Genomic DNA, 23753 nt, shown 5'->3' with positions numbered 1-23753 from the left:
ACCGATGTGATATCTCGATCGAATGTCGGTATACAAAAGAAATAAATAAATAAATAAATATTACTCATTTCTCTGCTCCCTCCCCTCCCAACAAAAAAAAAAAAAAAGAAACCCACACAAATTAACAATTTGGTCTTGAGGAATGGAAAAATCCTTTATAAAAATAATCATGTTAACACCTCCATTTTTTAATTCTGAACTTTGGTAATATTTAAAAAAACAGTTATTCTGCAGCTTTTTAATAGATATGACTTCCACTCTACAAAGGCTATCATTAGACAGATAAAAATGGAATGTTTGTGTCAGCCAAGGAGCTACACGTTCTACATGGCATTCCACATACATCTCAGCTGGGACATCACAGCTGAAATGGCAGCTAATAGGTTAAAATTACTGCAGTTCAGCCTCTTTTCCTAGTCCCATTTGGCAGATGGCTCCACCATTTAGGCTACTGTACTTGACCTTGTTAGATGCTCTCGTTGCCTTTAGCTTGGGGCATCTAATCTGAGTTGTGATCAATCATCAGGGCTTAATACTTGATAAGGAAATGGAGAAAAAAAAAAAAAGAGAAAGCCTAATGACTCATGTTCTGGGCAAGCCTGGTGGCTCAGCATGGATATGCAGAAGATCCCCAGTTCAATATCTCTGTCATCTAGGGTTGGGGATGCTGCAGAGGCAACAGACCCCCAAGGGGGAAGGCGTCATGGCCATCACTCAAGAGTAACACCTAGTATTCAAATTCAGGGCCAATGATTGCCCATTTCGAGAAGGAGTCCTGGAGCATGGCTTCTAGCCCATCACTACAATAACCAATAAAATAATGGAAAAATCCCTGGCAGCAGGATCCCAACCTTGGTTTCATCTGAGCTGGAAGCTCAAAAAAGCAAGAGGAAACTGCCAGGTCAAAAAAATAATTTTAAAAAACTCAATTTCTCATCATTAATTATTGGGGGGGGGGGGTTATACCATTTCTTTATTTTCATTAACAGGCCTTGGTCAAATTACCTGATTTATATTTTAGTTTATATTCCCTATAGCCGTTTGGCTTTAATTGTTTTAATTCAAAAGGAATGCAGAGGATGGTTATCAACATTGCTTCTTCAAGAAATTTCTAGATACTTTAGGGGAAAGGGTAGGCAGGCATCTCATAACATCCCAGCATGAACTAAGTAAGGATAAACATGCACCAAAAATGTAAGTAAGGGGCACGGCCCTTACATGCAAAAAGTGACCTGCATGGTATTAATAGACTTAGCCTGGAAATCTCCTCTCTCGGATCTCATTTCAACTATTCCAGTGCTTGTGGACATGCAGTGCCACCCAAGCACGCTACCCACACAGCCCCAGACGCTCCATTAACAAGTGATTTCTATAAACCATCTCAGGGTGGAGTTGCTCATATTTTGGTGTCCCGGGAGCAAGGAAGTGAAGGTAAATAGGAAACTCACAAGAGCCCCCTTTCCTGCCAAGCTTTGTGTGGTCCGTCTCCCAGGCATGGGGAGGGAAAGCAGCCATAGAGTTAGGAGAACATCCTAGCCCCAAAAACATCCCCAAAAAGAAAAAAAGAAATCCCATGCTGATAGATTTAACACACTTATTGCACTGGAAAAAGAAGAGAATTAAGAACTGGCTGGCAACAATAACATAGCAAGGTTTAAACAGGTTCTCTCTGAAATACTCCCCCCCCCCCAAAAAAAAAAAACACTTCTCTTTTTTATATACATACAATTTATGCTTCAAGAAAAAAAGTGGAACACTAATGTGTGAATTGCAGAGGCATATTATTAAAATGAATGTTTATTTAAATAAGATATTTAACATATGAAAAATCAGTTATATACACTTCATATACAGAGGTCATTATAAAAAAAAAAAAAAAGCTCCACCTGAGCCAAGTTCACTTTTTTCTTCAAAGTGTATGTAAGGAAAACATGACTGAGTTTTCTTTGCCTGTTGTTTTTTCTATGTTATATCTATCTATCTATCTATCTATCTTTGGAAAACAATTTGAAATGTTTAAACACAGTCAAACTTTTTCTTTCTTGTAAAAAATGCCTTGAAACATTATTAACAAGTAATTTCTTTTCATGTAGGACCTTAAGTTGAATACCACTATGAGTCAGCTAAGTATTGTCTTTGTATATCTCTTTTCTTTACTCTGACTGTGATAATACTCCAGATTTGTATTTTAAGAAATTGTTTTCTCTTGTAGGCTCTTCTGGAACAGAGTCCCTTGAGGAAAGTATTATTGTCTTTTCTTTCTCTCAGTTTGTGTCAGTAGTGTTTCTCACAGTCTTTGCTTTACTATTGAGCTAAGTGTAACTAGTCTGGGTCAGACCTAGTATGTGATTTCTCAGATATGAAGTCTGCCACACTTCTCTGATTCTTGGTCTTGATCCAAGCTCTGGTGCGACAGTCTGTATTGCAACAGACGTCTCCCGGGCGATGGTTTCCAGATGTAGCGCGTGTCCTCCGAGCGAAGGTTCAATGGCCACGGCTACGTGCATCAGTCCTTCCTTCATCGTTCTTTCCTCCAAGGACCTACTGCCTGACTGTACAAAATCAATAATAAAGTCTACCTCCCAGGCACCGAGAATCTTCCACCAACTAGGTGTTTCGCTAGCGAGATGTCACGTGGCTAACTGAACTGATCAGATAAATATAAAAAATAAATAATCACAATTTCCCTAATCTTCTCTAGAACCATGTTCCTGTTTACTTATCCTGTCCCCTTACCTTGGCACAGAGCACAAGAGTCACTTGGAATTAAATTCACTTTTTTCTTCTTCAAATTCTCTCAAGCACACAGTAACATAAGTGTTACCGGTCCCTGTGACTGTCCCCCTCTGGTGCAGGCCGACTCCACCAAGATTTCTCTGAAGTCTGGCAGAGCTGGTGAACAGCACTTCTACCTTCATCTAGCATCTCCTGTCTTCTCTCCAAGTTTCCACGTGAAATCCTTTTTCTTCAGAGAAGATTTCCTGCTCTACTGACATTATGGAAAAAAAAAAACCGTGCCATTTAAAAGTTCTCACATATCTTAACCTTGTACCTCTCAACCTTCTTAGTACCATGGCACAACTGCCAACCGAATCGAGATACCGTAATTTCTCTCTTTCTTTACATTAGCTGTGCTGTCCCCAAAATCCCAGGGGACTGGTTACTTTACATTCCCGGTGCTCTTACGCTGGGCATCTCACTTGCAAAAGCCACGAGGCTTTCAGATTTGCTGCAGGAGATAGAGAGCGGGCAGCACGGTAAAACCTGCTATGTGTTCTTGCAAAGACTGGAGCCATAGCCCAGGGGCCTGCTCCCGCACACCCTGTTGCATTCTGGTACCTCTGGGGTGGTGGTGGGGGATCTTGATCACCACAGTGGGGGGGGGGCTTGCTCAGGGCTCTATGCCGTCTATGTGCCACACCCCCCACCCCACCCAGTGTCTATTTGTTTACAAGTGCAAATGTTGGACGCCCTGCTTCTTTCCCCATATAAATACCTCTTACCTGCTCAAATAAAGCAATGCCGGTGTTGATCTTGATATTCCTGTGCCATCGATACCCAAAATATGATTGCCAGGCACCAGTTCACACCAGTCTGTATATAATACAGATCCAATTTGAACCGAATACAAATGGACAATCGTACTCCCAGCAGCCATTTATATACCCCTAGGCAGGATTATGACATCATATTGGGGGAGCAATGATACATGTGGATAAATTGGAATTTCTGATTCCGACAGATGTATGCCCTTTTGACTGAACTTTGGCGCGCCCACAAGCCGCACGCATGATACTGTATGGACGTCCAATACAATAAACTGAGCAGCCTTTCGAACCTTCTTTTTTTGACGCCGTTGTGATTTGTGTCTCATTTGAATACTCTCTCGCCCAGGAGAGGTGGCTGTGCGCACACTGAAACCGCGGGTCTCTAAAACAGACGCACATATTTAGTGCATCCATATTGTATCGGGTTGTTAGTGCTAGAAACCTAACTCCAAGGCGAGGAAGATTTTCCAGGGCTAATATGATTCTATGGGAAGAAGCTAGAGTTCTGGTGACAGGATCTGTAATCAGGATTTTCTGTGCAGAAAGCATTTGTGTGTGTGCATAAACCATGTTTTTCTGTGCGCTAAGCCTTTTCTTTACAAACATTTTCAGGTTTGTGTGCATTTTTCTTTTAACTCACAATGTATACCATTAGCTTACTGCATCAGGAGTTAAAAAAATATGTTTAGTGCGTGCATTAAGAAATTCTGCATTGAATTTCAACACACAGTTTTAATTCTCAGCTTATTACATTGGCTCCTTTAATTTTATAAAAAACATTAACTTCAATTTCGTATTGAAATTTCAAATGGCACCCAAAAAAAAAAAAAAAAAAAAAAAGAACAGAACTTTAGTTTACTTTGTTAACAAGCACCTGAAATTCTGATCTGTAAATTTAAATTAATTTTCTGAGAAATTATTCTGAAAATATTCTTATGAACAGAAGCCATTTAAACACGGTCTTCTTTTTCGTACAACTCTTCATTTTCAGGTACATGAGATACATTACTCGCCTTTTCCTGACAATTCAACAGTAGGTTTGGCCTTACAGCCATTAGCTTAGAAATCCTGTCATTGGTGAACCTGTTTCTCCACCAAGTGCAGGAAGCCCTCGACTTAAGAGGTTTCAAATTACAACATTACTAAATTGATATCCATTATTCAGCACAACATTTGTTTCAACTTTAAGACATCCCGAGCATCTCCCAACAGGCACACATTAGTGTAGGGCTTAATTTGTAGACAAAAAGGAAGTAGAATGGGGGTGGGGGAGGGGATTGAAATGGGCTGGGCCAGGGCAAGATGTGACCTGTACAAAGGGAAGGGACCAAGGCTGGGTGTGAACTCTCTCACACATGCATACCTGAACACACACACTTCACATTCTTAGTATGCTCCATGAGGACTGATAGGCAAAGGATGGCTGGGGGTTGGAGATGCAGGATCACTGGGGTTAGGAAGAGAAGGCAGATAGAAAGAATGATGTTCTCTCTCTCTCAGCCCCTCCTCTTCTCTATTCTGGTGATCCTGATCCTCCAATGCCAGTCTCCCCCATAAATACCCCAGTGGTCCTAAAGCCCCTAAACCCTGGTGATCTTCAGGTCCCGTCCTCTCCCTGGAAAATCACCCTCTCCAGCAACTCTCCTTCTGTCCATCCTTGGCCGGTAACGTACAGGCCTCCTCTTCAAGCCAGAATCAGCTGGCTCATCTCTGACTTTGGGGGGGGGGGGGGGAGGGGAGGGGGAGGAAGGGACAGGAGTAGACTGGTGTGCACTGTCCACTATCCTCAGTTTCCTTAGACAGGAGTGTGGGGGCTGTTCTTTGCCTCCTTGAAAGTGGAAGGGAGCAACGCCATATGCTCTCCTCACTCACTCTCTTGTCTCTCCTTTCCTCCCACCACACTCAATCATATCCCCTCCCCTCTTTCTCCACCATTCTCCAATCGCTTTACTTATAGATTGCCACCCCCACACTCTGATCATCTCTCTCAGATCTCATAGTCCCTTCCGATCCCCTCACTCATATTCCACAGTATCTTTGATCCCCTGATTCACTCTGTCCCTTCACTCCCTCAAAACAACTCACAGCCTCTTCAATCTCTTCGCTCACTCTCCTCCCTCCCTCTGATCCCTTCACTCACTTCCCCACCCCCATCCCCTCAGTCATTCTCTTGGTCCTCTCGCTCTCACTAGTGTGGTCACCAGCAGCAGAGGTGGCAGGGCCTGGGATGACAGCATGAGCAGCAGGAAGCCAACACACCCAGGAATGGCAGAAGCAATAGGGCCGACAGGCTTTCACTCCATGTCTTTTTTTTTTTTTTTTTTTAACTTGGTTAATGTCCCTCTCAGCCTCCTAAATTGTGCTGGCAAACTGTACTAAAATCAAAGCCATGTGGCTGCCCTTATCTCTGTTCTTCGCTGCCTTCTCCCAGAGCTGTGGGGGCCATAAATGATCCATGCAATTACTGGCTCTGGTCTGTTTCCTCAGGGCAGCAAGAATTGATATATACTGCCGGCTCTGTTCTACTTTCTCAGATCCCAGAAAAATGGTGGCAGAACACTGGTTTTTCTGCCAGAAATGAAACCTTGAATAATGGAAACAAAGAGAAGTTGAACACAAATCTGAAAGCTGTAAGTAGTAGTAGGGCCCTTCATCAAGATCAGGGTTGAAGCCTTGACAACTGACACTTCTGTTCATGAATTTCAAACTTTTGCTAATTCAAGCCCTTTGTGAGTCTGCTCGTTGCTCTGCAATGTCTGTATCAGTATCATTCCTTCCTCTTCTGTTCCCTGCAATACAAGAGGATCAGTGGAGGGAGGACTGGATTAGGGAGCAGAGTAGCGGTTTCTCTTCTCTGTGTACTCCAAGATCACCTCTTCCTCTTCTCTTCCCTGCAGGCTGCCAGGAGAGGAGAGGAGCTGGAGTTAAGCCTGAAAAGAAGTGCAAGAACTGCATTCCCGGCCATTCCCCCACAAATTAAGCCCTGCAAGGTGACATTTAATAGAAAGAGTACCAGGGGCTTCCTCTCCTGAAAAAACAGTGCCAGTGCCCGCAGGCATGACTTGGCATTTTTCTCTTTAGACAAAAAATGCTTTAAAATGTTTCTATGCTTTTTACAGTACTATTTATTTAATTCATTCTGGGTTATTTTGGTGAGAACAGGACATTGGGGACTGGTGCTGGAACCGATCTCCCATTTAGAACATTGTTCTTATGGGGCAACTGATTTCGACTTACGACACAGTTTTTAGGAATAAATCGTGCCTTAAGTTTGAGGACTTTCTGTATGTGTTCTTCCATAGACTAACCGTATCCCCTTCGATGCTGCTTTTGGGGGAATGGAAAAAAAGAACACTGCACGTGAACTTAAATCTTGACTATTCATCAGCCCCTTCCAATATACTCCCGGGGAAACATAACAGAAATGTTGCCACACACACACTCCCTTGTCCAAGTGCAATCATGAGTTTTACACTGTGCAAGATTTTCTAAAACTTTCACTGGATCAAGTTCGCCTGCTGAGACTTGTGCAATGTAGTCCATTGCTTCTTTTGTTTCATTTTCTTGCAACATTTGTCCCTCATATCAGGGTCCAAGTAATAAGAATAAAGCTTAAAATAGAAAAAAAAAAAACTTGAAGTCTGCACCCCCCCCACCCACCACCCCTCTTTACACAGAAACAGAAACCAGTTGAGTGGGAGGCGACCAAGGGTAAATGAAGTCCACTCCAAGGAGGGCGGATATATTACTAGCAATGTACCTCGGGGACTGGGCCTCAGATCAGTTCTTTTCAACATTTTCATGAGCAACATTCCCAAAGACTGTCATGAAAGGTTTGTCCTTTTGCCGACGATGCCAAAATCTGCAATGGAGTAGACCACGAGGAAGGTGTGGAAAATATGAGGCAGGATCTAGCGAAGCTCGAGGAATGGTTTAGGGTCTGGCAGCTGAGATTTAATGCTAAAAAAATGCAAAGTTATGCATTTAGGATGCAAAAACCTATGGGAGAGGTACAATATAAGGGGTGAAATTCTAAGAGCGAAAGAAGAGTGGAATCTGGCGATGTGGGGTGTCACCATATCTGATCATCTTAAAGTGACTAAACATATGCATCAAAATTCCCATTTTTCCTAACCTAAATATTCCTTCCAAACATTTGTTTGGAACTCCAAGAAGTGCTGGCGGATCCGCTAAAGGACCTGTTCAATATATCCTTGGAGACAGGAGTAATGCTAAAGGTCTTGAAAAGGGCAGTCGTAGTCTCACTTCTAAAAAAATTGCTGGGTGCACTGGATGAACCATTTTGGTCTTCATCTGCCATCATTCACTATGTTACTATGCTCCATTTCTAGTTACAGCCCTAACAGAAGAGGTACAGCTTTCATTAGGCTTCCAAGAAGGCTGGGGTAACCTGCATGGAGGGACTGTGGTTAAAACCCAAACCCAAACCCTGAACATGAACAGGCCAGATAATTTTGGGGGCTGTGATGGACTATTACAAAACACGGTAATAAGATAACGAAAGCAGACCTGGGAGTTAAACTGAGCAGCAGTTTAACTCCCATTAATGTCTAAAGTTCCAGAACTTTAGACATTAATGTAGACCGAGAAAACGTCTGACACTATAAATATATTTGAGGTCATATTAGCTAAACTTTATCCAACCTTTATTAACTGGACAAAGATTTAGTATAGTAACTTAACAGACAAACTTTAAATTAGTGGCTTTGTTTCTGAACCTGTTCCATTTTCATACCAGCTATTCCCCCTTGCACTGGAACAGCTAGGAAATGGGATAAGCTATGATATCTAACAACTGGATTTTCATACGGAAATGTGTAGACCTAGATTTAGTTATATGTTGATGTTGCCATGATTTATGCACAAAACCCAAGATCTTCAGTGCCTTGGGTTATTGAGATAATACTTCTATTTGGGAAATTGTCTGGTCTTAAAATCAATTGGAAAAAAATCCTAATACCTATTAGAATGGGGAATTTTCCTCCCTACAATGTCTCCTATGTCAACTGTAGACACTAAGGGGCAAATGCAATATTGGTGTGCAAAAAAACGGGCACTCATAATTGAACACCTGCTTTCCTAAAACGTGCTCGCCCACCTCTCCCGGGCGCGCGATGCAATAGAGCAATGAGCTGCCGTGTAAAAAAGGGAGCACTAGAGAAAACTGTGCATCTCTAGCGCTTCCTCTGAATCGGGCACCCAGGAGATGTGGCAGTCCGTCAGTACGGGTTAGGAAAATGGACTCTCAAAACAAACGTCCACTTTCTCTGGCTGCCAGCACAATATACATGCCCTGGACCATGTATATATTGTGCATGTATATTGGGCATCCAGAAATTTTGTTTTGTTTTTTTTCCCCAAGATTTTATTTTTGCCCAATGCTGCTTTCTGTGGTTCCTCCAACTTTGCATCGCAATGATACTAATACGAGGAACCATAGAAAGCAACCTTAATGCCAGCTTCCAGGCTAGTATTAAATTTGTTGAGTTAAAATGGGTGCATTTGCTGCATGGGAATTTTTTTTAAATCGGACAGTAATAGTTAATAGTCTCATCAACTTGGAATTCAGGTCATGACTGCTATTAGCTACACACTGATTTGGATGTGCTGATCCCACTATTGCATCGGGCATAAGTCTAGCGCGTCCAGAACGCGCATCCAATCATGCGTTTAGCAGCGCTGACCTGGGCGCCCGATATTTCATTGGCCTACGTTTTAAAATCTGGGCATTTGGGTAAATGAAGATATAAATAGAGTCTCTACTCATAATCTTTACCCCTAAACTGGAAAAGATACAGAAAGATCTGTGAAGCTGGGGGAATATTCTGTTCTCTTTAGTTGAGAGGATGAATGAAGACAAAAGATGGTTCTACCTAAATTATTAAAATGTATTTAAAAATATTTATTTTACCATATTGAGATATTTTTTAAAAAGCATAGAGGGACTGGCATGCAGATTTCTTTGGGAAGAGAATGGCCTCAGAATAAATCTGAATACATTGCAGAAATCCTGGAAGGAATTGTTAAGCGCCAGGCCATTCTTTATGATGCTTAACAGAATGAAGGAATGGTGGTTTACATTGACCACATTTCAGATTATAATGCTGGTGTGCCTATGTGGTGGGCTGCTTTAACAACCAGTACAGAATTCCAGAGATGAACATAAAACACATAAGAATTTGCCATACTGGACCAGAGGGTCCAATAAGCCCAGCATCCTGTTTCTAACATTGGCCAATCCAGGGAACAAGAACCTGGCAAATACCCAAACACTAAGTAGATCCCATGCTACTAATGCCAGTAATTGCAGTGGCTATTCCCTAAGTCAACTTGATTAATAGCAGTTTATGTACTTCTCCACGAACTTATCCAAATCTTTTTTAAACTGCCCTAACCATATCCTCCAGCAACAAATTCCAGAGCTTAATTGTGCACTGCGTGAAAAAGACTTTTCTCTATTATATCCCCCCTCAGCCATCTCTTCTCCAAGCTGAACAGCCCTAACCTCTTCAGCCTTTCCTTATAGGGGAGCCTTCCATTCCCTTTATCATTTGTCATTCTTCTCTGTACATTCTCCAGTGCAACTATATCTTTTTTGAGATGAAGCGACCAGAACTGAACACAGTACTCAAAGTGCAGTCTCACCATGGAGCAATACAGAGGCATTATGACACTTTTGGTGTTTTATTCACCATCCCCTTCCTAATAATTCCTAACACTCTGTTTGCTTTTTTGACTGCAGCAGCACACTGAACCGACAATTTCACTGTGTTATCCACTATGACATCCAGATCTTTTTCCTGGGTGGTAACTCCTAACATGGAACACCTAACATCATGTAACTACAGCAAGGGTTATTTTTCCCTATATGCATCCCAGTGCCCTTGTCCACATTAAATTTCATCTGCCATTTGAATACCCAATTTTCCAGTCTCGCAAGGTCCTTCTCTAATTCATCACAGTCTGCTTGTGATTTAACTACTCTAAACAATTGTGTGTCATCTGCAAAGCTGATCACCTCACTCATCATATCCCTTTCCAGATCATTTATAAATATACTGAAAATAACTGGTCCAAGTATAAATCCCTGAAGCACTCAACTGTTTATTTTTTCCACTGAGAAAACTGGCCATTTAATCCTACTCTGTTTCCTGGCTTTTAACCAGCTTGCAATCTAATGGAGGCCTCAATTCTCCCACTGGCTTTGTGGGAGTTCCTTTACAAAGGAAATATAATAGATCCCAGGTTAACATCTATAATAAGACTGAGAAAACAGATATAAAACAAAAACAAAAATATATATATCTAGGGATGAACCGCATATTGATCTTGCAGATACCTTTATGGAAAGATAAGCATTTCACTGATTTTGCTGCTCCTGAGGGCTTCAGGCTTTGGAGAAATAAGAACAAACACTAGCTTAATTAAATTCAGATAATTTTAAAAAATCTAATGAGTAATTTAGGGAAGAATTTGATCTCTCTACTATTCAGTTCTTCAACTATTTATAATTAAGGCATGCAGTAGTAGCTACAATTGGTTCATAACCTGTTAGGCTTCAGTTGTTACCAAGGAAGGTACTGCTCCAAAACGTCTATCTTGATATTATACTTTTAAAATACCCTTAATAACCTGAAGGATGCACTCTACAGAGTTTAAAGAAATGGAATATGGATGAGGTACAGTAGTCAGAGAAGGCATAGCTAGAGGTATTATCTGATACAATAATCGTGGCAATTAATGCAAATTTAAGAATAATTTTAAATGTATATACAGAATATATTTTAGCCCTGATAAACTCTTTAGGATGGGTGTAATATCCTCTTCTATGTCTGACAAGTACAGTAGAGAAGTAAATACTTTTATTCATATGATCTAGCAAGGATATACTACAAGAATATGATGTTGACAATTAAGATCACTGACATTTCAAGTATGTTTACACTCATTCTGTTAAAAAAAAAAAAAAAATCTTAAAATGTGTAGGCCATCATTCCAATGGAACAAACTATTTGCACTGGTAGAAGCTATAATAATGTTATAAAATCTAGAGGGCAAAGTTGGCACACTTTAATATGGAATAACATACCGGTATTTGTATGTTTTGTAAGGGTGCTTTGAAAACGTTTTCTCTATGAAACCAGGCTAGTTTGGTGAGAGTAAAGAAATAAAGATAATTACAGCAATGAGATTGTACAGATCAGACTTGTAAAAACCATCCAAAGCTGCTGATATGCTAGAATGTATGCTGAAGGTCAAAAAGTAAAACTAAACACAACCCGCGAAAGAGCCATATCCATCGCCAGACCCACGCTATGGAACTCAATACCAATGAAAATAAGAAATCAACCAAATATCAAAAAAGACCTGAAAACCTGGCTTTTCACCAGAGCCTACTCAAACTCACTCAATCAGCAAGACCACCATCCAACCACGCAACCCAACATGTGCGTGGTTGGATGGTGGTCTTGGATGAAAAACGCTCCGTCCCTCAATCAATTAAATAACTCCCACCATTTGAACACCTAAGACAAGGTGCAACTGACCTCACTCACTGCCCCTAGCCTTTATGTAACAACACTTTCTTTTTAGATAGATCAACATTACCATTAATGTATGAACATTGCTCAGATATTAGACTTTAAAAGGTAATAATTATTTTATATGTAATCAACTATCAAACCCCCAAACCATCGTTCTTTTTGACATTTTGCTGCATTGACTTTTGTAACCAAGTTTATTTCACGAGCACTGTAAACCGTTCTGATGGCGAAACCAAATGACGGTATACAAAACATATTAAATAAAGTAAGTAAATAAATAAGTCAGCACTGAGTTTTGTTTTTGCCTTACAAGAATCCTATCTGATTAACATACATGAGATAAAATTATAATGCCAACCAATTAGTAAAATCTTATGCAAACAAATCAACTCACTGATGTGTAAATTAGAGTGGTGACCTATTTAATCTATTGTATCACTAACGTTCTCTGAGTCTGCTCCTCAATTGCCTTGCTTGTAATTGCATTCTTCAGGGATTTCCCATTTCTTTCAATAAAGATCTTTCTCTTTTAGCTGGCTGTCAGCTCTATACTGTTAAATGGTGTTCGTTATTTGTGCAGATAATAAACATGAAGACTGACTAGGATTGTATATTATAGTATCTCCATAATTGTGAGTATTATGGAGAGAGAGAGAGAGCAAGCAACAAAATCACAGATATAACACAAGGTTCTTACCTGAGAATGTTATGCAATTTGATACATACTGATGTCTCCAGAAACTAACGGCAGACCTCTCTCTGTTCTGCAATCGATTTAACCTCTCTGCTAGCCCTCCCCTGCAGAGGATAAAAGAATGCAGCATAAAAGCCAAGAAGGATCAATTTTGCCAAACAACAAGTCACTTGACACAAATGAATATTTTCTTTTCGCAAAACAAAGGGACAGACTCAAAGAATTGTAATCTTAAAATATATTCAGACATTCAGTTGTCCCCCAGGACGTTTTATCCCAGTAAACATTTTTTCACCATTAAGAAATGTGCACCAAATTTCAGCATTCTGTCTTCTAAAGCTCATTTTCTTGTTATCTACCTATCTCTGAAATTAAGTTTTCAAATATCTCCCCCTGCTCAACAAACATCTCAAAACAAGCACATACAATTTAAAATATTCCATATTTGGCACATTGCTGTGGGTGAATCCGTTTTTAAGAGGGAGATTATACAAATCTATTTTTATAATTCATATCCCAAATGCATGATGTTACTTAAAATCCTGCTTTACCTACTACAGATGCTATTACTAATTCTAGAAGACTACTGAACAGAAACAAGTTTTTTGGAAGTGCACTTTCGCCTTAGGAATGAAATGGTAATCAAACTACTCTTAAAACAATTTATTCATCCAAACACTTCTCTAAGCACTATCAATGACAGAGTGAGACCTGACTACTTTGAAGGCTCTTGGGTCGAGGATTTTTCTAATCCCATATAACTTATATTTATAAGTAGCAGAGGCATTCACACAGCTCAGTATAGTCATGTTTTTCTTTATTTTTAACCTAACAAAGGCATCATTTTTGTCACCATGAGCCAATGCTGATGTGGGTATTTATTTATTTAAAAGTATTTATATACCGCTTTTTAAAATAAAATTTTATCAAAACGGTTTACAACATGTTAAAATAAAGTAAAAATAAAATATAACTAAAATAAACTTAAAATACATAAATTTAACTAAATAGCTAGATAAATGTTAGCTAAAACAAATTATTAAATAACAAAATAATAATAATGGTAACATGCCATGGGTAAAGAGTAGGGAGGGTAAAAGGGATGGAGGGGGGGAGGAGGGGGGGGGGGTAGCAACTTATCGAATTGTAATGTCCTAGAAAGAACACGGATGGGATAACAGAGGAGAGACGTTAAGGTAATATGTATCTGATGAGAGAAATTTAGGGGATGGAGTTTCATTTTTGATCGGGGAGATGCTTAGTGGGAGTGTTAAATGCTTGTTGAAAAAAGAATGTTTTTAAAGCCTTTTTGAAATGATGAGGATTTGATATTAAACGGAGTGGGTTGGGTAAAGAGTTCCAGAGAGATGGTCCTGCTACTGAAAAAGCTCTTTTCCTGGTGATATGTAATCTAGCCTGTCGTGGTGATGGAATGTCTAAGAGATTTTGAGTAAGTGATCTTAAGTGTCGGGTGGGTTTGTAAATGCGGAGTAAGGTGCAAAGCCAAGTGGATGTAGAGTTGTAAATTAAACTATGGATGATTGAGATTACTTTGTATTTTATCCTGTATTTTATGGGTAACCAGTGAAGGGAATGTAAAATAGGTGTAATGTGATTGTGAATGGAGGTACCGGATAATAAGCGAGCTGCACTATTTTGAACTAATTGTAGCGGGTGAATTGATGAGTCAGATAGACCTAGATAAAGAGCGTTACAATAGTCTAGACCAGAAAATATAAGAGATTGTAGAACAGTCCTGAAATCACGATAGAAAAGAAGAGGACGAAGACGTTTCAGAAGCTGTAATTTGTAGAATGATTTCTTTGTTAGGGAGGAGATTTGTTGTTTCATAGATAAGTCTGTATTTATGGTTACACCTAGATTTATGGCATGGCAGTTAATTGGGATGGTTGAGCCATTGAAAGTGAAATGAGATGGTGGGCCTATAGAGGAATCTGTAATGGATGTTAAATGGACTAATTCAGTTTTTGATGGATTTAATTTTAAACGATTATGAGATAGCCAAGAGTTAATGGTGGAAAGATAGAGTGAAACTAAAGATAGAGTATCGGACCAGGAAGTTTTGTAGGGGACCAGAAATTGAATGTCGTCTGCATAAATTTTGAATTGTAGGTTGAGTGATGATAAAATATGACAAAGCGGAAGAAGATATATATTGAATAGTATGGGAGATAATGAAGATCCTTGGGGAACGCCGGATGGAATTGTGTAGGGGGTAGAGGATTGATGGTTAATATTAACTTGTTGAGGACGATCTGAGAGAAAAGATGAAAACCAACTTAATACTGTTCCAGTGATGCCTATTGCTTGTAGGCCTGAGATGAGAATTTGGTGATCGACCGTATCAAATGCTGCTGAGATATCTAAAAATACTATAATGTAATCTGTATATGAATCAAATGCCCGGAATAATGTGTCAAAGGTAGATAGGAGAAGTGTTTCTGTAGAGTGTCCCTTTCTGAAGCCGTGCTGGTTAATGTGGAGAATGTTATTTTCGGATAGAAAGTCAGAAGGTTGACGTAAAACTGCAGATTCTATTAGTTTAGCTAATGATGTGAGGGAGGCAATAGGTCTGTAGTTATTGAGATCGGCTGTACAAGAAAATTATTCCTTACCTGCTAATTTTCGTTCCTGTAATACCATGGATCATTCCAGACGATGGGTTATGTGCCCTGTCCAGCAGATGGAGTCAGAAACAGATTTCTGGGGGAGGTGCTACACTACGTCACCACCCTCGTCATCATCCCCAGTATCTAGCCTAGCAAAGCCAAGCCCAAGAGGAAGAGAGGGATCAAGTAAATGTATTAACTAAAATTTAAAGTTTGAAAACTGTTAAAGAACAGAATGATAACCTCAACAGAGAACTTATTAACACATAAATATTTGAACAAAACAACTTTGAGTGCTAGAGTGAGTAGAAAAATAAGGAGAGCATAGTCGAGCAGAGATAGCCCACCTTAATTAAAACTTTCAATAGTAATGGGAGGGTGTCTGGAATGATCCATGGTATTACAGGAACGAAAATTAGCAGGTAAGGAATAATTTTCTTTTCCCTGTACATACCAGGATCATTCCAGACGATGGGATGTACCCAAGCTTCCCTCTTATGGGCGGGCCGTGGATAGCCCTGCTCGGATGACTCGATCCCCAAAAGAACCGTCTGAAGATGTGGAAACATCCAGACGATAGTGCCTTGCGAAAGTATGGAGAGACTTCCACGTCGCCGCTCTGCAAATCTCCTGGGCTGAAACAGAGCTAGACTCTGCCCATGATGCTGCCTGTGCGCGAACGGAATGGGCTTTAACCCCCAAAGGAGGTTGCTTACCGGCCCCAATATAAGCCGAAGCAATTGTCCCCTTCAGCCAGCGAGCAATAGACGTTTTGGATGCCATGTGACCCTTCCTGGGGCCCGACCAGAGAACGAAGAGATGGTCGGAAAGACGAAATTCATTGGTAACTTCCAAATAACGCAACAGACATCGCTTTACATCCAAAAGACGTAAATCCCTGGGTTCGTTTGATTTGAAGGAAGGCAACTCAACTGACTGATTGAGGTGGAAGGCCGAAACCACTTTAGGAAGAAAAGATGGGACCGTGCGGAGAGACACGCCGTCATCTGAAAAACGGAGATACGGTTCTCGACAGGATAGTGCCTGTAGTTCTGAAATGCGTCGCGCTGAACAGATTGCCACCAAGAAGATAGTTTTAAAAGTCAGATCTTTAAGAGAGGAAATTCTTAAGGGTTCAAAAGGTGAACCGCTAAGTGCTCGTAAAACTAAGTTCAGATTCCAGGACGGACAAGGAGGACGTAACGGAGGCTTCAAGTGACGCACCCCTCTAAGGAAGCGACCCACATCCGGATGAGAGGAGAGACGCGATCCTTCGCCACTATATAAGAGGGCGCCCAAAGCCGCGACCTGTACTCGAAGTGAGTTGTAAGAGAGGCCGAGATCTAGTCCTTCCTGAAGGAAGGAGAGAATTTGAGATACGGAAGCATTGGTGGGGTGGATGTCGTGAGATCCGCACCAATTTTCGAAGACCTTCCAAACTCTTATATAAGTGACTGAAGTAGATCTCTTACGAGCTAGTAATAGAGTCGAAATGACCTCCTCCTGGTAGCCTCTGTACCTCAGTTTGCGCCTCTCAAAAGCCAGGCCGCTAGACAGAAGCGATCGGCCTGCTGTAAAAATATGGGTCCCTGCCGAAGTAGGCGTGGAATGTGGCTGAGACGTAGAGGGCCTTCCATGGTTAGGAGAAGAAGATCCGCAAACCACGGTCGACGAGGCCATTCCGGCGCCACTAGGACCACTGGACCGTGGTGATTCTCGATTCTTCGAATCACTTTTCCCACGAGAGGCCACGGTGGAAAGACATAAAGTAGGATGTTCCGCGGCCAAGGCAGGGCTAGAGCATCGATTCCTTCTGCGCCGTGTTCTCTTCTGCGGCTGAAGAAACGCGGAGTCTTTGCATTGCTTGCTGTGGCCATGAGATCCAGGTGGGGAGGACCCCATCGGGAGATTATCAAATCCATTGCCTCCCCCGAGAGTTCCCATTCTCCGGGATCCAGGCGTTGACGACTTAAGAAGTCTGCCTGTATATTGTCTACTCCCGCTATGTGGGAGGCTGCCAAACGCAACAGATGCCTTTCCGCCCAGAGCATTAATTTGTCCGCTTCCAAGGATACTTGAAGACTTCGTGTGCCCCCCTGTCTGTTGATGTAAGACACCGTGGTCGCATTGTCGGAAAGGACCCTGACAGCTCTGTGAAGCAACCGAGGAAGGAACCCTTTTAACGCCAGACGTACCGCTCTGGTCTCCAGACGATTGATGGGCCACCGGGCTTGTTCCGCCGTCCATTGACCTTGTAGAGAGCTCTCCTGACAGACCGCCCCCCATCCTGATAGACTGGCATCCGTGGTGACCACTATCCATTCTGGTATGTCCAGAGATACTCCTTGAGCTAGGTTTCGGTATTCTAGCCACCAGTGGAGACTGTGGACGGTATCCATCGGAATTGGGAGTACCATCTGGTAGTCTTGTGAGGACGGTTTCCATCTGGAGAGCAGAGACCTTTGAAGAGGGCGGAGGTGGGCAAAGGCCCAAGGAACAAGATCGATAGTGGAGGCCATCGTGCCCAGGAGCTGAAGGTAATCCCATGATGTGGGTTCTTGAAGATCCAAGAATCGGAGAACCTGATCGCGAAGGGACTGAGCCCTTTCTTTCTTGAGGAATACCATGCCCTGTTTCGTGTCGAAATGTGCTCCCAGGAATTCCAGGGACTGGGAAGGAACTAGGTGACTCTTGGCATAGTTGACAATCCACCCGAGAGACTGGAGCATGCGGAGCACTATTCTGACCATCCGGCAACCCTGGTCCCATGACTTCGCTCGTATGAGCCAATCGTCCAGGTAAGGGTGTACCAGAACGCCCTGCCGGCGCAATGCAGCTGCCACCACTACCATGATTTTCGTGAAGACTCGTGGAGCCGTCGCTAGACCGAAAGGTAAGGCCCGGAACTGAAAATGTTGACCTAAGATCTTGAATCTTAGGTAGCGCTGATGATCCTTGAGAATAGGAATATGCAAGTAGGCCTCGGTGAGATCCAAGGAAGCTAGAAATTCTCCTCGATGTACCGCTGCTAGAACCGACCGAAGAGTCTCCATGCGAAAACGGGGGATTCGTAGAGACCTGTTCACCATCTTGAGGTCCAGGATGGGACGAAAAGTACCCTCCTTCTTTGGGACAACAAAATAGATGGAGTAATGACCTCGACCCCAATCGTAGGGAGGGACTGGTGAAATCGCTCCAAGTGCGGAAAGTCGGTCGAGAGTGGAAGCGACAGCTTCTTGCTTGTAACTGGATCCGCAAGGAGAGAAAAGGAACCTGTCTCTGGGAGGATGGACAAAATCCAATGCGTAGCCGTGCTTTAGAATATCCAGGACCCACTGGTCCGATGTAATTTGGACCCACTCGCTGTAAAAGAGAGAGATCCGGCCCCCCAGCCGGGGAACCGGGTCGTGGGTCCGACTGGCATCATTGGTTTGTCTTGAAGGAGGAGGAATTAGAGGAACCCCGTCCCTGACCCTCCCTGCCGGGACGGCGCCCTCGAAAGGGCCTGTTCCAGGAACCTGAACGTGAGGATGGGTTCCGAGGAGCTTGTTGACGAGTGTTTCGTGTCCTCCGCTGATTCCTGTATCGAGATCTGGAAGAAGAGTAGGAAAACCTTGAGGATCGTGGACGATCTTCCGGAAGCTTATGCACTGAATTCTCATTCAAAGATTTAATGATCTGATCCAAATCTTCCCCAAAAAGAAATTTACCCTTGAAGGGAAGGGATCCCAGGCGCGTTTTAGAGGATGCGTCCGCGGACCAGTTTCGCAGCCAGAGAAGGCGTCGAGCTGAGACTGCCGCTACCATGGAACGGGCGAGGACTCTGAGTAGGTCATAAAAGGCATCCGCCCCATATGCCATCACGGCTTCCAGCCGATCCGCCTGTAGGGCCTCAGCATCTGGTAACTCCTGCGAGGTAAGCAACTGCTGTACCCAGCGTAGACCTGCTCTCTGAGCAAGAGCACTGCAAATGGACGCTCGCATGCCTAGTGCGGAAACTTCAAAAATCCTTTTGAGAAAGACTTCCAATTTTCTATCCTGAGTGTCTTTCAGAGCCGTACCTCCCGTGACCGGTATGGTAGTGTGTTTGGTCACTGCTGATACAGCCGAGTCCACGGCGGGAACTTTGAGGATGTCCAGAAAATCCTGTGGGAGTGGGTAGAGCTTCTCCATAGCTCTACTAACTCTGAGGGTTGCCTCAGGAGTATCCCACTCACGGGAAATGAGTTGGAGAAAAGAAGGGTGAGTGGGAAAAGACTTGGCCAAAGGCCTTAAACCCGCAAGGAGAGGGTCACCTTTCCTTACGTTTGGTTGTGGTCCAACAGGCTCAGGAGGGGGGTCGATGTCCATTTCCGTCAAAATATGAGGGATCAGGTCCTCCAATTCCTCTGACTGGAAAATACGTAGAATCCTTGGATCATCTCCCTCCAGATGAGAAAGCAAAGTGGGATCATCTCCCGAAGGATCTCCCGGAGGGTCCCCCCCTGAGCACGAAACCGGGGGTGGAGGTACAGCTGAGGGATCCTTGGAAGGCTGAGGTGGAGCGCCAGAAGGAGAGGAAATCCCTTGGGAGGGGGAATCCCCCTGCAATGATGAAAGGCGGGCCAACTTTGGGGGAGGGGGGACAGAGAAGTCTGAAGAAGCATCCTTGAAATGCAAAAAAGCTTTGTGCATCAGAACAACGAACTCCGGTGAAAAAGCAGAAAATCCTCCGGAGGGGGCCCCTGAGGCCTCACCCTCTCGGTGACTGGGGTCTGCTGAGGTCCGCTGAGTTCTCGAAGGGAGTGCTGAAATAATCGGGGAGTCCTCCTCTGATAACCCCGCTTCCGAGTCTGACATTAAAATGGCTGCCGTTTCTGTGCTGAGCGGGAACGGGGCCTGTCTTTTTCTCAAATCGCGGTCCACCATTCCCTCGGCGTCCCCCTCAGCCGGACATGTTTCCCCATCGGGGAGGCAGCCCGAGCAACGCCCCTCCCTGACGATTTTAGCTCCCTGTCGGCCGCATATTACACAGGCCGCCGGGCGCGGCATTGAAAAACAATGAGGGGGGAGGGGCGAATAAGCGCGGCAAGTATAGCCTCGCGCTGAGATGACTGCGGGAAATAAAGAGAAAAACTCCCCCCTGCCGACCCAAGAACCGCCGGGGTATCACCTTCCCGGCAGCCGGCGGTCCCGGGGAATGAACTTCGCGGGACCGCGGGTCGACTAGATAGCGTTGTGGGGGGAGGAGGGGGAAAGTGGGGGAGAGGCTGGACCACCAGCGTGCACCCTCCGTCGAAAAACGTCGGCGAAAAAGCGCTGAGGTAACCTGAAAATTAAATTCAAAAAAGCAACACTTACCCCAGCCAAACAGAAACGGAGAGAGAGTAGTAAAGAGAGAGAAAAGAGGCTTGTCAGGAAGCCCCGGTGAGGTAACAAACCGTTACTGCGCTCAATTTCCCTCAATAGAAAATTTTTTTTTTTTTTTTTTTTTTAGACTTTTCCCAAATAAAGAAATTAGCTATAATATAAGAGAAAGTTTTTACTTGATCCCTTAAAGCAAAATGAGAGAAAAATTAATAATGAAGATAAAGTTGTGAGGAACCCAAGTTCCACAAACCGCATCTGCTGGAGTCAGAAAGATACTGGGGATGATGACGAGGGTGGTGACGTAGTGTAGCACCTCCCCCAGAAATCTGTTTCTGACTCCATCTGCTGGACAGGGCACATAACCCATCGTCTGGAATGATCCTGGTATGTACAGGGAACTTTTGTTTTTGATTTTAGAATTGGTAGAATGGATGTTTTTTTCAGATTAGATGGAAATTGTCCTGTTTCATCCACCAGAACAGACCAGTCTCATTTGAATTATATGTTGCGGCAGGATGGTGCTCTTCAAAATCCAAACAATCCAACTGAGCATAAGTCATATGAATGGACTTATTCAATGTTGGGAAACCTGCCGCTGGAATGGTTAATTGGGCTTGTGAGTTAACTTGGCAGTTGGATAAAAGGTGAATTACCATATATCACTCACTGCTTTAATCAAATCTCACTATTTAGCTAACATTTTCTGACATCTTGAAAGCTGTCAGCTTCTCAACAAAATTTCTCTTCATCTAGACCCTCTTAACATCCCAATTTCGACCTGTTTCTCCAAAAAGAACTAGAAATGCAGCTTTCTTCCAAATTTCACATTAACTCTTTATTAAAAGGATTCTTAACCACTTCCAATCTGACACCTGCAAAAGAAGTACTGAGATTCATTTATACAAGCATTTAATGCTGCCAGAAAACATGGTCCAGGTTGACTAGCATAGTGGGTTTTAAAAGAGATTTGGACAAGTAACTGGAGGGAAAAGTCCACAGAACATTAGCAGCCATGCAGACTAGAGAAAGTCACCAATATCCCTGGGAGTATCAAGAAACAGAACTATTTTTTGGGATTTTCTGGGTATTTGTAATATGGACTGGCTACTGCCAGAGACAAGATGCTGGCTTGTTGGACCTTGGTCAAGACCCAGCATGGCATTTCTTATGATTGTGGTTCTTGGCCTCTTCTAGTTACTCTCAGCCTCAGTACCGCTTTTTATACAGTTGGCTATTTAAATTTACTGGACTACTTCATTTTGGTAGCTTCTTCATGCCTTCAATCTTTTCTTTAAAAAAACCATGTAGTGATATATATTATAAATCTTTATTCATTTTTCAAAATTATTATAGAAAAAAACCTCCTTAAAATTCTTCTAAATTTCAAATAGACAAAAGGAATACAGATATAAAAACTCCCAACCCCTACTTACAAACCATTCATACTTCCATCCACACATACCTTATCTAAAAACACATTTTTTAAATCTTTTCTTATGTATTGAGATTTCTTAACTTCGTTTTTACAATCACAACCTTTTCTTCAAAGTAGCTTCTCAAGAGCAGAAATAAATTGTTCTTATGCTGTAAAATTTTTCATCACTACCAACAATCACAATCTCTTCTCATGTGAATTCTTGCAATGTGTTTATACTCTCTTCATCCTCCCTCCCAACATGTTTCGCCTTTTCAGAGGCTTCTTCAGGAGAGCATAAATACATTCACCACTGCTCACATATCTTCAATACATTCCTTTCAAGTATTCCCATGTATATTTTTCCTGTGCGTCCAAGAACAGTTAGACACACATATACAGATGCATTCCTCGACTCCCGGTTCTCGTTACATCATAACCAGCTCCCACAGGGTATCCACACTTGCGGTATAATCACATACATCTTCCTCTCGTTTGCCACACTAATTTCCAGATAAGATGCTCCCAAAACTCCGGCGTCCTATCGCCATGCTTTTCAAATGGTTTAAAGGGATATCCCTTTAAACCAGGTTAGAGGTTAGAGTGGCATGGATGACAGTTTTGAAATCATGAGTGTGGAGAAGGGGTTTGAGCTCTTTTTTTTTTTTTTTTTTTATAATAGAGGCCAAGAGGCCACACACAGATAGACTCCACATCCACATTACTAAAACCACATCTTGAGAAATTAGTTTGCCACACTAATTTCAAATGGTTTAAAGGGATATCCTCTTTTACCCTCTTGTAAACATGTTATTTTAATTTTAGTTTAAATCTTTATTTCCCCCACCTTTCCTTTACTCTCTAGTTATTATGTTTCAATATGTTTTAATTGTATTATGTTAAACTTGTTCGATGTAAAGTTCCGCCACAGGCACTAGTTTCATGTTACGCTGTGAACCGATGTGATATCATTGATGAATGTCGGTATATAAAACCTTTAAATAAATAAAATAAATTAAATAAATATCCCTTTAAACCATTTGAAAAGTATGTGTGTGTCTAACGGTTCTTGGACGCTCAGGGAAAATATACATGGGAAGACTTGAAAGGAATGTATTGAAGATATGTGAGCAGTGGTGAATGTATTTATGCTCTCCTGAAGAAGCCTGTGAAAAGGCGAAACATGTTGGGAGGGAGGACGAAGAGAGTATAAACACATTGCAAGAATTCACATGAGAAGAGATTGTGATCGTTGGTAGTGATGAAAAATTTTACAGCATAAGAAGAATTAATTTCTGCTCTTGAAAAGCTACTTTGAAGAAAAGGGTGTGATTGTAAAAACGAAGATAAGAAATCTCAATACACAAGAAAAGATTTTTAAAATGTGTTTTTAGATAAGGTATGTGTGGATGGAAGTATGAATGGTTTGTAAGTAGGGGTTGGGAGCTTTTATATCTGTATTCCTTTTGTCTATTTGAAATTTAGAAGAATTTTAAGGAGGTTTTTTTCTATAATATTTTTGAAAAATGAATAAAGATTTATAATATATTATAT

General features: G+C 42.2%; 1 protein-coding gene across 6 annotated transcripts in view; it reads right to left on the bottom strand.

The window, feature by feature from the left end:
- The window catches only part of SPIDR (scaffold protein involved in DNA repair), a 736772-nt gene that overhangs the window by 469616 nt on the left and 243403 nt on the right, over positions 1-23753 (bottom strand). For all 6 annotated transcript variants that reach the window (XM_029591243.1, XM_029591246.1, XM_029591241.1 and 3 more), the window contains exon 7: positions 12810-12910. In XM_029591243.1, coding sequence (XP_029447103.1) covers positions 12810-12910 — 101 coding nt within the window. The remainder of the gene's footprint in view (positions 1-12809; positions 12911-23753) is intronic.

Source organism: Rhinatrema bivittatum, chromosome 2 (assembly GCF_901001135.1).
Source record: "Rhinatrema bivittatum chromosome 2, aRhiBiv1.1, whole genome shotgun sequence".
NCBI lineage: Eukaryota > Metazoa > Chordata > Amphibia > Gymnophiona > Rhinatrematidae > Rhinatrema > Rhinatrema bivittatum.
This window is presented reverse-complemented; position numbering and strand designations above follow the sequence as displayed.